At 58.0% G+C, this 12865-nt stretch overlaps 1 protein-coding gene across 11 annotated transcripts in view; it reads right to left on the bottom strand.

Annotated features, from left to right (window-relative positions):
• Positions 1-10449, bottom strand: part of LOC101116303 (caspase recruitment domain-containing protein 9) — a 30927-nt gene extending 20478 nt beyond the window's left edge. For 5 of the 11 annotated variants that reach the window (XR_006059057.1, XM_060411643.1, XM_060411642.1 and 2 more), the window contains exons 1-12: positions 10111-10420; positions 9227-9367; positions 7064-7231; positions 6818-6943; positions 6384-6462; positions 6010-6091; positions 5227-5331; positions 5074-5146; positions 4694-4858; positions 1639-1786; positions 1372-1478; positions 1186-1280 (exon numbers count right to left, since the gene is read on the bottom strand). Coding sequence is in view for 8 of the 11 variants with exons in the window: in XM_060411643.1 (XP_060267626.1) it covers positions 1186-1280; positions 1372-1478; positions 1639-1786; positions 4694-4858; positions 5074-5146; positions 5227-5331; positions 6010-6091; positions 6384-6462; positions 6818-6943; positions 7064-7231; positions 9227-9367; positions 10111-10305 (1484 nt within the window). In the remaining 3 variants the exon portion in view is untranslated. Of the gene's footprint in view, positions 1-1185; positions 1281-1371; positions 1479-1638; positions 1787-4693; positions 4859-5073; positions 5147-5226; positions 5332-6009; positions 6092-6383; positions 6463-6817; positions 6944-7063; positions 7232-7350; positions 7484-8262; positions 8376-9226; positions 9368-10110 lie in introns of those variants that run through there. The other 6 variants (XR_006059058.1, XR_006059059.1, XM_060411645.1 and 3 more) reach the window with 5 other exon arrangements.
• Positions 10450-12865: the final 2416 nt, after the last annotated feature.

The raw sequence follows: 12865 nt of genomic DNA, 5'->3' as shown, positions 1-12865 counted from the left end.
AGTCACGGCGCAGCACGCGTGAGAACCCCGCTCGGTGCCCGTGCCGCGCCAGGACTGCACCTGTTTATCCGCTCATCTGCTGATGGGCACGTGGGTCGTTTCCACCTTGTAGCTGCTGTGCCCAGTGCCCACAGGGGTGGACAAATGTCTGAGTCCCTGATTTCCACTTTATGGGGTACAGGGTGCACTGCTAGACAACATGGTGTGCTAAGTCGCTTCAGTCACGCCCAACTCTGTGCGACCCCATGGACTGTAGCCCGTCAGGCTCCTCTGTCCGTGGGATTCTCCAGGCAAGAATACTGGAGTGGGTTGCCAGTTCCTTCTCCAAGATAATACGGTAATCCTGTTTATCTTTTTAGGAATCCTGGAACTCTTTTCCACAGTGGCTGCCCCATTTCAATCCCACCAAGAGTGTACAAGGGCTCTGATTTCTCCACATCCCCTCCAGCACTTTTCCTTCCCATTTTTATAAAACACAGACCATCCTGAAGTGTGTGAAGCGGCACCCAGCCGTAGCGCTGACTTGTGTTTCCGTAACGGCCATGCCAGCATTCTGTGCGTGTTCAGTGGCCATTCATGTGTGTGTTTTGGAGAAATGTGCATTCAAGTCCATTACGCACTGTTTTCCCCTAAGTATTTATTTATTTGGCTGTGCTGGGTCTCAGGTGCGGCCCGTAGGATCAAGTTCCCTGGCCAGGAAGGTACCCAGGCCCTCTGCATTGGGAGCATAGAATCTTAGCCACTGGACACCAGGGAAATCCCTTTGGCCCATTCTTGAACTTTTTTTTTTTGTAGGGAATAGTGTTTTTTTTGCAGGGTGATCAAAATGTTCTAGAATTGTGATGGTGGCTACACAGCCGAAGAAATACACCCCAACCTACCGAACTATCCACTCTAAGTGAATGGTTTATATGTGAATTACAGAATAATACTGTTTAAAGGAAAGCTCAGGGAAACTGCCGCCAGGGGATCTCACAGGATGTCCAGTGGAGCCCGTGCACACGGCTGGCTTCAAGAAGAAGCAACCCTGCTTCCTGAGCGGGTCCATCCGCATCCTGCATGCCCCCAAGGCCACCCCCTCTTCCCACACCAGCAGGCCACCCTGGGTCAGTCTCCCTGCCCGCCTGGTGGCCCACCCGGAAGCAGCCCAGCAAGCCTTCCTCTGCCCAGAGCTGTCCCACTCACCGGTCTCGGCACTGGGCATCGCTCCTACCTGGCACCTCTTCCCGGATTTTAAACCAATCCTGCTCCCCGTATTTGGCAACTGCTTGAAGCAACTTCTGCAGGGAGACAGGAGCAGAGTCAGTCACAACCTGCCCAGCCCAGTCCAGCCCAGACTCTAGGCCCCAGGCCCTAGGCCCGCAGACACACCGCGTCCTCCTCTGGGGCCCAGAGCCCCTTCCTCAGGCCGGGGTCCAGGCTCTTGGTCCAGCGATAGATGAGCTGCATGGAGTCCCGGCCCTCCATGTAGTAGACAACTGCGGACAGAGGGGGCTGGTTGGCGCTGCACTTCCTGGGTCCCCCAGAGAGGAGCCACGCTGACCACAGAGAACTGATCGCAGGTGGCCTGGACGTCGCAGCACCGCCCCCGCCCCCCCAGCTGGGAGTGGGGTCCCGCCCGGTGGGCGCGGGACTCACTCCTCCGGTAGGGGATGTGGCTGCCAACGCGCATGGCCTGCACAAGCCGCGTGAGCATGCGGTCCTCCTCCTCCGTCCACTCCCTGCGCTTCAGGGCCGGGTTGTGCTGCTGGTACTTCTGCAGGCACTGGAAGGCGGTGCGGCGCGTCTGTGGGGCCAGAGCAGGGCAGGGGGTTACCCGGCTGCCCTGGGGCATGGCGGAGAGCACCCCGACAGAAGGCCCAGGGCCACTAAAGAGGGTCCTCGACATCAGCTCATCAAAGTGTGTCCACAAACGTCACAGCACCTCCCTGTCATGACACCAAAATCACCACAAGCGCAAACTCCCAAGAGAGGCCTCTGCTTGGCCAGGCCTGTGGCGAAGGCGTCCTGTGCTACAGGCCGGGCTGTGGCCCTGGGGCCCCCCTCGCTGAAGCCCCCATCAGGGGTGGCTGAGAGGTGCACGTGTCGGGGTGGGTGTTGGAGAGTCCCTGGGATGGCGCCTGTGTCCAGGGATGCCCTCTCAGGGAGAGCTCCGAGGTAAAGGCCCCCCAGCTTCCAGCTGCACTCCAGCTGAGCACACAGCCCTCCGGGGCCCACTGTAAACACTTTTGCACATATCCACCCCCTCACTCATCTGTGGAAAAGGGGTTTTCCACGAGTCCCCTGCAGTGATGTGAAGTGTCTTCTCTCCCAGAGTGAGCTCTCTGGTTACAGAGCACAGGGGTTGGCGATGTCTTTCGAGACATCAAACGTACGGTCTGTGAAATAAAGAATTCTTAAGCTGGACTTCACTGAAGTTAAAAAGACAATGGCAAGAGAATCAGAAGACAAGTCACAGACTGGGAGAAGATAACTGCAAAAGACACGTCTGATGTGGATGGTTACCCGAATTACAGAGAACACTTACAACACAACGTCAGAATGTGAACAGCTTGACCAAACACTGGGCCGAGACCTTAAGAGACACCTCACCAAAGGCGACATACGGAAGGCAAATAGGTGCGTGGGCAGAAGTGCCCCCTTGCGAGTTGTCTGGGGAGACGCAGATTAACCCGAGATGCTACAAAAGCGGCCAAGATGCAGAGCCCTAACGCACCAGATGAGGGGGACGTGGGGTGGCGCAGCCGCTGTGGGAGACTGCCAGCTGCTTTCCCACAAAGCTGAACACGTCCATACCGTGTGGTCCAGCAGTTGTGCTCCTAGGTATTTATCCAAAGGGATGAAAACGTCCCTCCACCCAAAAACCTGCACGTGGATGCTAACGGCAGTTTTACCCATAATTGACAAGTCCTGTAAGCGCACCCAGGATGCCCTTCAGTGGGTGAAACTCTCGCCCATCTAGACAATGGAATGTTAATCAGTGTGAACGAGAAGAGAACCATCAAGCCACGAAAAGACACGCAGGAACCTTAAATGCATATCAGTGAGAACCATGATGAGTCAGTGTAGATCTATCTCTGGTAAAAAAAGAAAATAAAAAAATCTCCGTCTGGTGAGTGATGCTCGTAACCGGAGGCTTTGCACGTGTGGAGGCAAAGGGTGTGTGAGAAAGCCCTGTGCCTTCCTCTCAGGCTTTGCTGTGAACCTAAAACAGCTTTTAAAAAAAAACTAGCCTTGGGAATTCCCTGGTGGTCCGGTGGTTAAGATGTCGTGCTTCCACTGGAGGGAGCATGGGTTTGATCCCTAGTCAGGGAATTAAGATCCCACAAGCCTCGCAGCACAGCCAAAACAAAACAAAAAAAGAGTCTTAAAAATAATGGGCTTCCCTGGTGGCTTGGTGATAAACAATCCGCCTGTCAATGCAGGAGACATGGGTTCGATCCCTGGTCTGGGAGATCCCACATGCCTCGGAGCAATGAAGCCTGTGTGCCACACCAGGAAGCCCCTGTACCCTAGAACCCGTCTCTGCAGCGAGAGAAGCCACTGCAATGAGAAGCCCGCGTACTGCAACTCGAGAAAGCCCACACGCAGCGACGGAGACCCGACACAGCCAGATCAAATGAATAAATAGAAGAGAAATACTAAGGAAGTTAAGACAAAGGGAAGACCCCCCTGATGGTCCAGTCGTTAGGACTCAGTGTGTACACTGCCTTTTTAGCATCGCTTACCAAGTGAGTAAAGGCATGCACGCTAGGTTGCACAGCATCTAAATGCAGTCGCGAGGCAGAGACAAAAGACAAGAAGACCTGTCTGCACGGTTATGCCAGGTTCCAGCCTCGTCGTGTGAGCACAACTGTTTCAGAGCGGAATTCACAGATGCAACAAACTCTACTTAACAGGCTCCCACAGACCCCTAGATTCAGGTCAAAGGACACACTGCTGTCTTTAAACGGCTTTGCTAAGTTTAGCTGAGTTTGCTGCAACCATGCACTTGGTCACAAAAGTGAGAAATTAAAAAGAGGAGATTTTAGGGACTTCCTTGGGGGTCTGGTGGTTAAGATTCCACACTTCCACTGCAGAGGGTGCAGGCAGGTCTGACCCCCAGCTGGGGAGCTAAGATCCTGCATGCTACGTGAAGTGGCCAAAAAAATAAATAAAATGAGAATAAATTTTAAAACTGCCATAAAACTCAAATTGAAGAACAGTAGGGTTTCTAAGAAACCTGTTTAAAAATGATACAACATACTTCTACATGACTTAGATCCAAAGCAGCAATGAAAACTACAGTCACTCCAAAACCGATAAAAAAGAGATGTTTCGGACCACGCTGTTCTCAGAAAACTGGACCTCAAACACCATCTTCATTAAAGACAGAGATGAGAGTGAGAACTCAGTCCCTGCCTTAGGAGACGAGAAAGAACCAAACCCAAAGGAACCAGGTAAAGAGTCTTCCCAGATCAACAGAGCACGCTCTAGAGCAGGAGGTGAGGCTCGGGAAGGGGACGGAGCGGGCAGAACACCGAGGCTGCTCGGGAGTGCATCTGCGGGAGGCGGTGCAGTCTGAGCAACCTCTGACCTCCTCCAGCTGCCCTCCCGAGTGGCCCGAGCAGACCCTCCAGCTGCCCTCCCGAGTGGCCCGAGCAGACCCCCTGGCAGCTGCAAGGGCAGGCCCCGGCTGTGGCGTGACCCTCACCCCCAGCTCCTCGGCGATACTCTGCCAGTCCAGGTGGCCGTGCTTGGCCGCAACGGCCTTCAGCTGGGTCACCTCCTGTTCACTCCACTCCTGTTTGTTGATGCTCGGGTGCTCGTAGTTCTGCCAGAACTTGCGAATCTCCTCCGTGCTGCGGCCTCCCTCGAACTGCAGACAGACAGACAGACCTGTCCATGTGGGAGCGGGCCACAGGGAGTGGGGTCTCTGTCCAGGCTGCCGGGACGTGCCGGCGGGGAGGCCCCCAAAGTGATCCACACTGCTGGACCTGCGAGTGAATGGAGGGAGTCCCGGCAGGCCTAGTGGCCCACGCAGGTCATGGCCTCAATGACTGGTGCTGACCCCGCCCTGGCCGCTGGACTCACGTTGACATTGGAGATCTTGTCCCAGTCGTGGCTGTCCAGCCTGTCGCCCAGCAAGGCCTCCTCCGGGAGCTGACTGCAGAGAGGGCAGGGGCACGGGGTCACGCCGGCCCGTGGCTCCCCACGGAGCACGCCCGCCCCGGCAGGGCTGCTCACTTGATGTCCTGCACCTCCTTCTCCGCCTCCCTGGCCTGCTTCTCCAGGACCTGCTTCTCCAGCTCGCTCGTGGCCCTGCTCTGCTTCTGCTGCAAGTACTCCAGCCTGAGAGGCAGAGACAGGTGCCCGTGGGGCTGACGGCGACGCTGCGCCCCGCGGCCAGCCGGCCTGGCATTTCCACGGGCAGGCACCATGGGGCTGGCCGCCTGCCTGCACGCCACGCGGCACGGCCATGGGGAGCACAGGCTCCAAAGGCCGACCCCCACCCCAGACACACTCGGAGAGAAAGCTGCGGCCCTGCGTGCAGCTGTCGTGACGGGCAGGCGCGCAGTACACACGGGGGCCAGCACGTTGTCGTCCAAGCTCCGGACGTGCTGACCCTCAGAGACAACCGCCTCCAGGACGAGCTAAGCAGGACCCAAGCTGTGACCCCACTGCCCCAAAACAAGCCCAGACCCATGCGAGCCGGGAGGCGGCCCTGGGTACCACTGGCCTGACCCCAGGTGCTGCGGCGTGGTCGGGAGACCCCACCCTGTCAGCACACATGGAACACCCGTCTTGCCAACAGTCCTCTTTCTAAGCGCAGCCTAGCCCAAGCCGACAACTCGTGGGGGACGGGCTGGCCCTCACACGCCCCACCCGAGGGAGAGGCCAGGAGCAGTGCTGCTCCCACCGCAGCGGAGGGACGCTGGCAGGGCAATAGGCACAGCCACCAGGGCCTCTGGCCATGGAGCTGCCAGCCTGTCCCGGCCTCAGCCCAGGGCAGGGAGCCTCCACACTCACTTGAGCAACTTGGGCTGGAGCAGCCGCTGCAGGCGGTCACTCACCACCGACTTCCTGAGCAGGACCTTTTCCCAGGTCTTCCCTGCAGAGACGAGGAAGCGGACAGGGTAACTCGGGATCACACCCCATCAGCGACAAGCCCCCAGCCCACCCTGTCCAGCCCGTGACAAGGAAGTGACTGTGCAGGAGGCCGCCTGGGACTCGCCCACAGTGCACACCCCGGAGCAGGGACGAGGCGGGAGAGCACAGAGCGAGCCCGGGGAGGCCTGGTCTGTCCCTCACGACACAACTCGTGACCCTACTCGGTGGGGAAGGGAAGGCCCTCAGGTGACCAGGCCAGTGGTCGGGGTGGACTCCTGGGGTAGAGCTCGTACACTTGGTCACCAGGAGCTCCTTGAAAGCCTTGATGCCCTGGGCAGCCTTCTCCCGCGTGTCCTCATTGGCAGGAGGCCCCTGTTGGAGAATGGCAGGTCACGCTGTGGGCGGAGCCAAGTGTGCTTCCCGCTGGGACTCGGGACCCTGGCCCCCAGCGTGCGTGGACGCCCAGCCCTAGAGCACAGCCCAGGGAGCGGCTCCGGACACCACCTGCAGCAGGGCCGGCGGGGCTGCCCCTGCAGGGAGGACTCGGTGCCGCCTGTCCGTGGGCCGAGGCCACCCACTCCCTCCCAGGGACGCAGGCCTGCTGCTCCCCCCTGAGGCCAGCAGGGTTTCAGTTTAGTGAGGCCAGGGAACACGCTTCTGAGAATTCGAGGAAGTCCCGACGCCCACAGCAGGGTGTAGAGACGCGAGCAGGGGGCGGGCCACTCACCACTCCCGTGACCTTGTCCCTGAAGTAGGGCTTCATGAAGTGTCCGAGGTACAGGTTCGGGGGCGGGTTCTTGCCGTCTTTCACCCTGAGGCCCCTGACGCCTGCGAGGTCGCCCATGACCTCCTCCTGCAGCAGACACAGAAGGCCCCAGTGGGTCAGCCAGCAGCGGCTCCCCTGAAGGATGGGACCCAGGGCCTGGTCCCCCGAGGCCAGGTGGCGGCGCCTCCTGGGCCAGGCCTGCCTGACCTGCTGCTCCCGATTCTGGGCCAGCAACAGGCTGACCTCCGCCAGCTTTTCCCGGACCACCTCCTGGTAGACCATGTTCAGCTGCAGGCAAGTCTCTGGGTCTTCAGGGAGTGCCTTCTCCTTGGGGTCGCCCTCGTCATTGCTGGCTTCACCCCACCTCTCTTCCTCCTGGAGACAAGCGGGGAGCTGCAGGTGAGGGATACTCACGCACGTGCAGGGCCCCAGGTGAGCTGCGGTCTGGCCGCTGGGCTGGTGTGACGCCACCCTGACTGTGGACCACACAGCACCTGGACACGTCTCCTAGTTTACAACGATCCAATTTAGATGGGAGGTGGGAGGGAGGTTCAGGAGGGGGGAACACGTGCATGGCTGGTACATATGGCTGATTCACGCTGATGCGTGACGGGAACCAACACGATACTGTAAAACAATTACCTTTCAAAAGTCAGTAAGTTTACACAAAGGAAAAAAAACGATTTTTTTTAAAAGCCAATTTATACGCCATCTCTAAGAATATACCTTAGGTGACAAACTAAGAAAATGAGCAATTTTCACCCCTGATACTAAAAACTCCCGTGAAACTCAGACTCACTGTACAACAGGTTTGCTGGCAGACACAGTGAGTGGGAATGTGGGCCCTGCAGCGCTGGCAAGACTGAAACTAGAGCTGAGCCAAACATGCACCCCAAGGTGGTGAGTCTAAAGACTACCAAACTACAGTAAGTCCGTATCAGGAGACCACCCCGCTGTTACAAACAGGAAGCAATTCCATGTCTATTGACTTAGTGAATAAAACAAAAACCAATTATAAAAATTTCTCAAACTAACAGAAAATCACAAGATACACAGACGGCAGGCACAGAGCAGCAGGCCTGAGTGCTCCCTCTGATCCCAGCTGCTGCTCCTGGCTCTGGCGCGCGCACCGACCGGGGCTGCCACCCTGACGCTCGGAGCGGCGACTACGGGGCCGGACCAGGCAGCACACTCAGCCTCCCCCGAGTCATGTCCAGCTGAGGTCGCTGCAGCCGGCAGGGGCTAAGAGAGGCGAGAGGCCTGGATGCCCAGCTGTGATGACGGTATCTCTAGGGACGTGTGTATTTCTGATGACACCCCTTCTATCTTGACTGACAACACCCGTGGTACTTTAATAACGCAGAAGAGCTAAGATGAGTTCAAAGCAACCCCCTCCCCAGACCCACTGGAAGGGTGGTGTGTCCGCTTCAGCAAGCACGGCCACCTCAGGCCACAGGTTACCGAGAGCAGTGGGCCAGCAGCGTCCAGGTCCGAGTCCTCGTCGGGCAGCGAATCTGCAGGAGTGCAAGCACACGGTCGGTGCCCAGCGCTGGGCACAGCAGCTAGTGACGGGCCCCACAGGCGCTGAGGCCAACCGGCCAGCGCAGCCACAGGCCGGGGGGCGGCGGGGTGCTGAAGCGAGGAGGTCCACAGGGGACAAAAGGCCTGCGGGGGACGCACGCTGCGTGGACGAGGGCAGATCAGCCAGAAAGACAAGATGTCAGCCTAACAGGGGGCTTCCCCAGGAATGGAGGGAACAGGGACTGTAGGGACCACCAGGGCAGACCACGTGACACAGCTCTGTCCTGGGGGAGCTGGAGCTGGTCAGAGGGGGAAAACGGATGTGCACAGAGGCCCAATACCAGGTGAGAGAAGGCCCGTGCAGCTGGGAACCGTGAGAGGCTCAGCCCTAGGGCCACACCTGAGCCTGAGGGGTGGGAGGCTGGGCCCTGGATGGCTCGGTCTCGGCAGGCAGGCCTTGGGCCAGAGCTGCCGGGAAGGGCACTCGGGGCCCAGGGGAGCACATGGGGTGGGCAGAAGGGGAGCCCTGGCGGCGGGGCCTCCGACAGAGGGCAGCTGCCCAAGCACCAGGAAGTGATCCAAGGGGTCTCAGCGGTGGCTGACTGTTCAAGCCGGGGGGCTGAGGCCAGGAGCCTTCCGACCCCTGAGAAGGAGAGCAGGGCCCACCTCCCAGGACAGCCTGCGGCACCAAGGGGCAGGGCACTCACACACACCCACAGGGCCAGGGGCTGATGAGGGAGTGTGGTGATGCTGGCCAGCGGACTAAAGACCCAGTGGAGTGACGCACTGTGGCTGACCGTGGTCCAAGGGCAGACCCGGCCGCTCTGACCAAGGAGCGTGGGTGCTAACCTGCATCCGAATCCGAGTCGAGACTTGACTCCGAGACGTCCATGCTGATGCTCGCGCAGGAGGGGTCCAAGATCCTCTCCAGCTGCTCGATCTCCCTGGAGATCCTCTCTCTCTCAGCATCCACATCCATGACGCCCCCGCCTGCAACACATCCTGAGATGTCAGAAACCCAGAGCACGCGGAAACCCCACCTGGCCCTCAGACACTCAGCGCTGCGGGGGACGGCGGAAGCCTGATCAAAGCAGGCACTGGGCTCTGAGAGGCCCAGGTGTGACGATGATATCTCTGGGAGCCTTGGGCCTACCTGGCACCCCCACGGCCCTATGAACTCCTGCTCTTTGCCTTGTCAGCCACGCTGAGGCTGCAACCAGCACCGGAGCAGGGGTGGGGGGGAGTGTAGTGATGGATAGCAACACCAACCAGCTGCCTGGTCTGTCTTCCCACCACAGAACCACAAGTGAGTTAGTTACCCAGTGCATCAAAAGTCACTAGAGGACAAGGATGAGGCCCATAACCCCGAGGTGCACCTGCTCGCCCCCCAGCACAGGGCTGGATGCAGAAGGCATCCGGCACCAAATAAAATACACACCCACCAGGTGGCAGGGTTCAAAGCCTTGGGAAGAAGCCCCCTCCGGGAGGGCAGGGCCTGCTGAAGCCCCAGCATCCTGACTTTCGGGACTGAGCCTGAACAAGCCTCTGAGAAAGGAACAGGGACCTCTTTTTCTTTGGAAACAACAGTCTGCGACGTCTAATAAAGAAGCAGGAGACTAAACCGGCGGCAGCGGAAACGCCAGGGAAACACAAGCACAGACTCAGGGGCCAAAACACCCAGGAGAAACCCCTTCCCACCCGCGGCCTCCCCGCAACTCCCGCCTCCCCCCCACCGGTGCAGGCCATCGGGGGCCTCCAGTGCGACAAACAGGCCGCCGCCGCCACCCGGAGCGCCTCCAGCTCTCAGGCAGCGGGAACGAGGCTTCCAGGACGGGCGGCGTGCTCCGGCCGCTCCGCCCGCGCGCCCTCGACGGGGCCGAGGCGATGACAAGCCCCTGCGCGGACACTGCTCCCCAGCCGGCCGGCATCCTGCCCCTCGCCGCTCCTCCCCCGCCGCCCCCGGGCCCTCCCGGGTCCCTCCTCCTCCGGGCCCTCCCCCGCCCGCTCCTCACCTGCACTCGGACCCGGCCCCTCTGCCTCTACGCACACGCTTCCGGAAGCCACGCGATTACGTCGCCGTGGGCCAGAAGTCCCGCCTCCAAGGCCGCGGCGGAAACGCAAGGCACGTCGGGAGCGGGCTCTCGGGGCGGGCAGGTGGTGCCCCCGCGCGGCCAGCCTTGGAACTGCCCATGTCCGCCGGCACTCGGCTGGGGCCCCGGGGGCCTGGGTCACGCGCCCGGGGGTGGGACTTCTTGCAGCCGCCCCCGAGCCTGTCCGTGCTGTTTCTCCGTGAGCTGTCTCCAGGGTTTTGCTAGAGGAACCGAGGAGAAAACCCAGCGAGTGCTCACTACTGTCCTGGCCATGGCCACGTCAGTTCAGCTCAGTTCAGTTAAGTCGCTCAGTCGTGTCCGACTCTTTGCGATCCCATGAATCACAGCACGCCAGGCCTCCCTGTCCATCCCCAACTCCCGGAGTTTATCCAAACTCATGTCCATCGAGTTGGTGATGCCATCCAGCCATTTCATCTTCTGTCGTCCCCTTCTCCTCCTGCCCCCAATCCCTCCCAGCATCAGTGTTTTCCATCAGTCTTTTCAACTCTTCGCATGAGGTGGCCAAAGTATTGGAGCTTCAGCTTTAGCATTAGTCCTTCCAAAGAAATCCAGGGCTGATCTCCTTTAGGATGGACTGGTTGGATCTCCTTGCAGTCCAAGGGACTCTCAAGAGTCTTCTCCAACACCACAGTTCAAGGCATCAATTCTTTGGCGCTCAGCTTTCTTCACAGTCCAACTCACATCCATACATGACCACTGGAAAACCCATAGCCTTGACTAGACAGAACTTTTTGACACAGTATTGTCTCTGCTTTTTAATATGTTGTCTAGAGATTGGTCATAACTTTCCTTCCAAGGAGTAAGCATCTTTTCATTTCATGGCTGCAATCACCATCTGCAGTGATTTTTGGAACCCCCCAAATAAAAGTCTGACACTGTTTCCCCATCTATTTCCCATGAAGTGATGGGACCAGATGCCATGATCTTCATTTTCTGAATGCTGAGCTTTAAGCCAGCTTTTTCACTCTCCTCTTTTACTTTCATCAAGAGGCTTTTTAGTTCCTCTTCACTTTCTGCCATAAGGGTGGTGTCATCTGCATATCTGAGGTTATTGATATTTCTCCCGGCAATCTTGATTCCAGCTTGTGCTTCTTCCAGCCCAGCATTTCTCATGATGTACTCTGCATATAAGCTAAATAAGCAGGGCGACAATATACAGCCTTGACGTACTCCTTTTCCTATTTGGAACCAGTCTGTTGTTCCATGTCCAGCTCTAACTGTTGCTTCCTGACCTGCATATAGGTTTCTCAAGAGGCAGGTCAGGTGATCTGGTATTCCCATCTCTTTCAGAATGTTCCACAGTTTATTGCGATCCACACAGTCAAAGGCTTTGGCATAGATTTTTTTCTGGAACTCTCTTGCTTTTTCCATGACCCAGCAGATGTTGGCAATTTGACCTCTGGTTCCTCTGCCTTTTCTAGAACCAGCTTGAACTTCTGCAAGTTCACAGTTCATGTATTGCTGAAGCCTGGCTTGGAGAATTTTGAGCATTATTTTACTAGCGTGTGAGATGAGTGCAATTGTGCAGTAGTTTGAGCATTCTTTGGCATTGCCTTTCTTTGGGATTTGCCTCCCCGCGGCCAGGGTCCCGGGATGGGTGGGAGCCCATGCCCTTCCAGTGAGTCAGCAATGGGGCCGCAGAGCTGTTGGTCCATCCCCAGCTCACACAGCATCTGCGGGATAGCCCAGGACCGGAGCCCCACGGAGTTCAGATCCACAGGCAGAGACGCCTGGTCAACAGTCAAGCCAGGGTGCATTGTCATCTGAAGTTTTTTTTCTTTTACTGTGGAACACTTCAAGCCGCCCTGCCTCTTGCCCAGCCAGCCCGGCCTGTGAGCTGGTGGGTGAAGGGAACTCAAAGATGGTGATCTGCTGCCCTCTATGCAGGGCTGTGCATAGAGCCACCCATGCCATCACATGTACCTCCGAAGAGACCCTCACTCTTAACACTCTCCTGCTAGACTACCAGGTCTCAAGTCTGCTCTGAAAACTGATCTGGGAGCCCACTTTTCACCAATGGGCGGGAGCAGGAGGTGGTGGGTGGGGGTAAGATATAGGTCAGAGGAGGCCAGAGGGGGCCCTGTATCTTAGGAACAGAAGCCCGTAGACTTCTAAACTAAGATCAGAGGGCCTAGCAATGTGAACATCTTGAAAATCCGCCGAAGTGACAGCAAACGCTCCAACGCTGGACTCGTGTGTCCCACTCGAGACACAGAACCCTGCTCTGCCCACAGCCGTCCACAGTGCCCAGTTGTTGTGGCCAGGGCCCACAGCAGTTGTGGGCAAACCCTGACCCCACAAGCTGCATTACCAGCACAAATCACCTGTTAGAACAAGAGTAACAGTGTGATTCTCAAACAGAAAGAGCAGGCTCAAT

The sequence above is a fragment of the Ovis aries genome, chromosome 3 (assembly GCF_016772045.2).
Source record: "Ovis aries strain OAR_USU_Benz2616 breed Rambouillet chromosome 3, ARS-UI_Ramb_v3.0, whole genome shotgun sequence".
Taxonomy (NCBI): domain Eukaryota; kingdom Metazoa; phylum Chordata; class Mammalia; order Artiodactyla; family Bovidae; genus Ovis; species Ovis aries.
The sequence above is the reverse complement of the archived record's forward strand: the minus strand, read 5'-3'. Positions and strand labels throughout refer to the sequence as shown.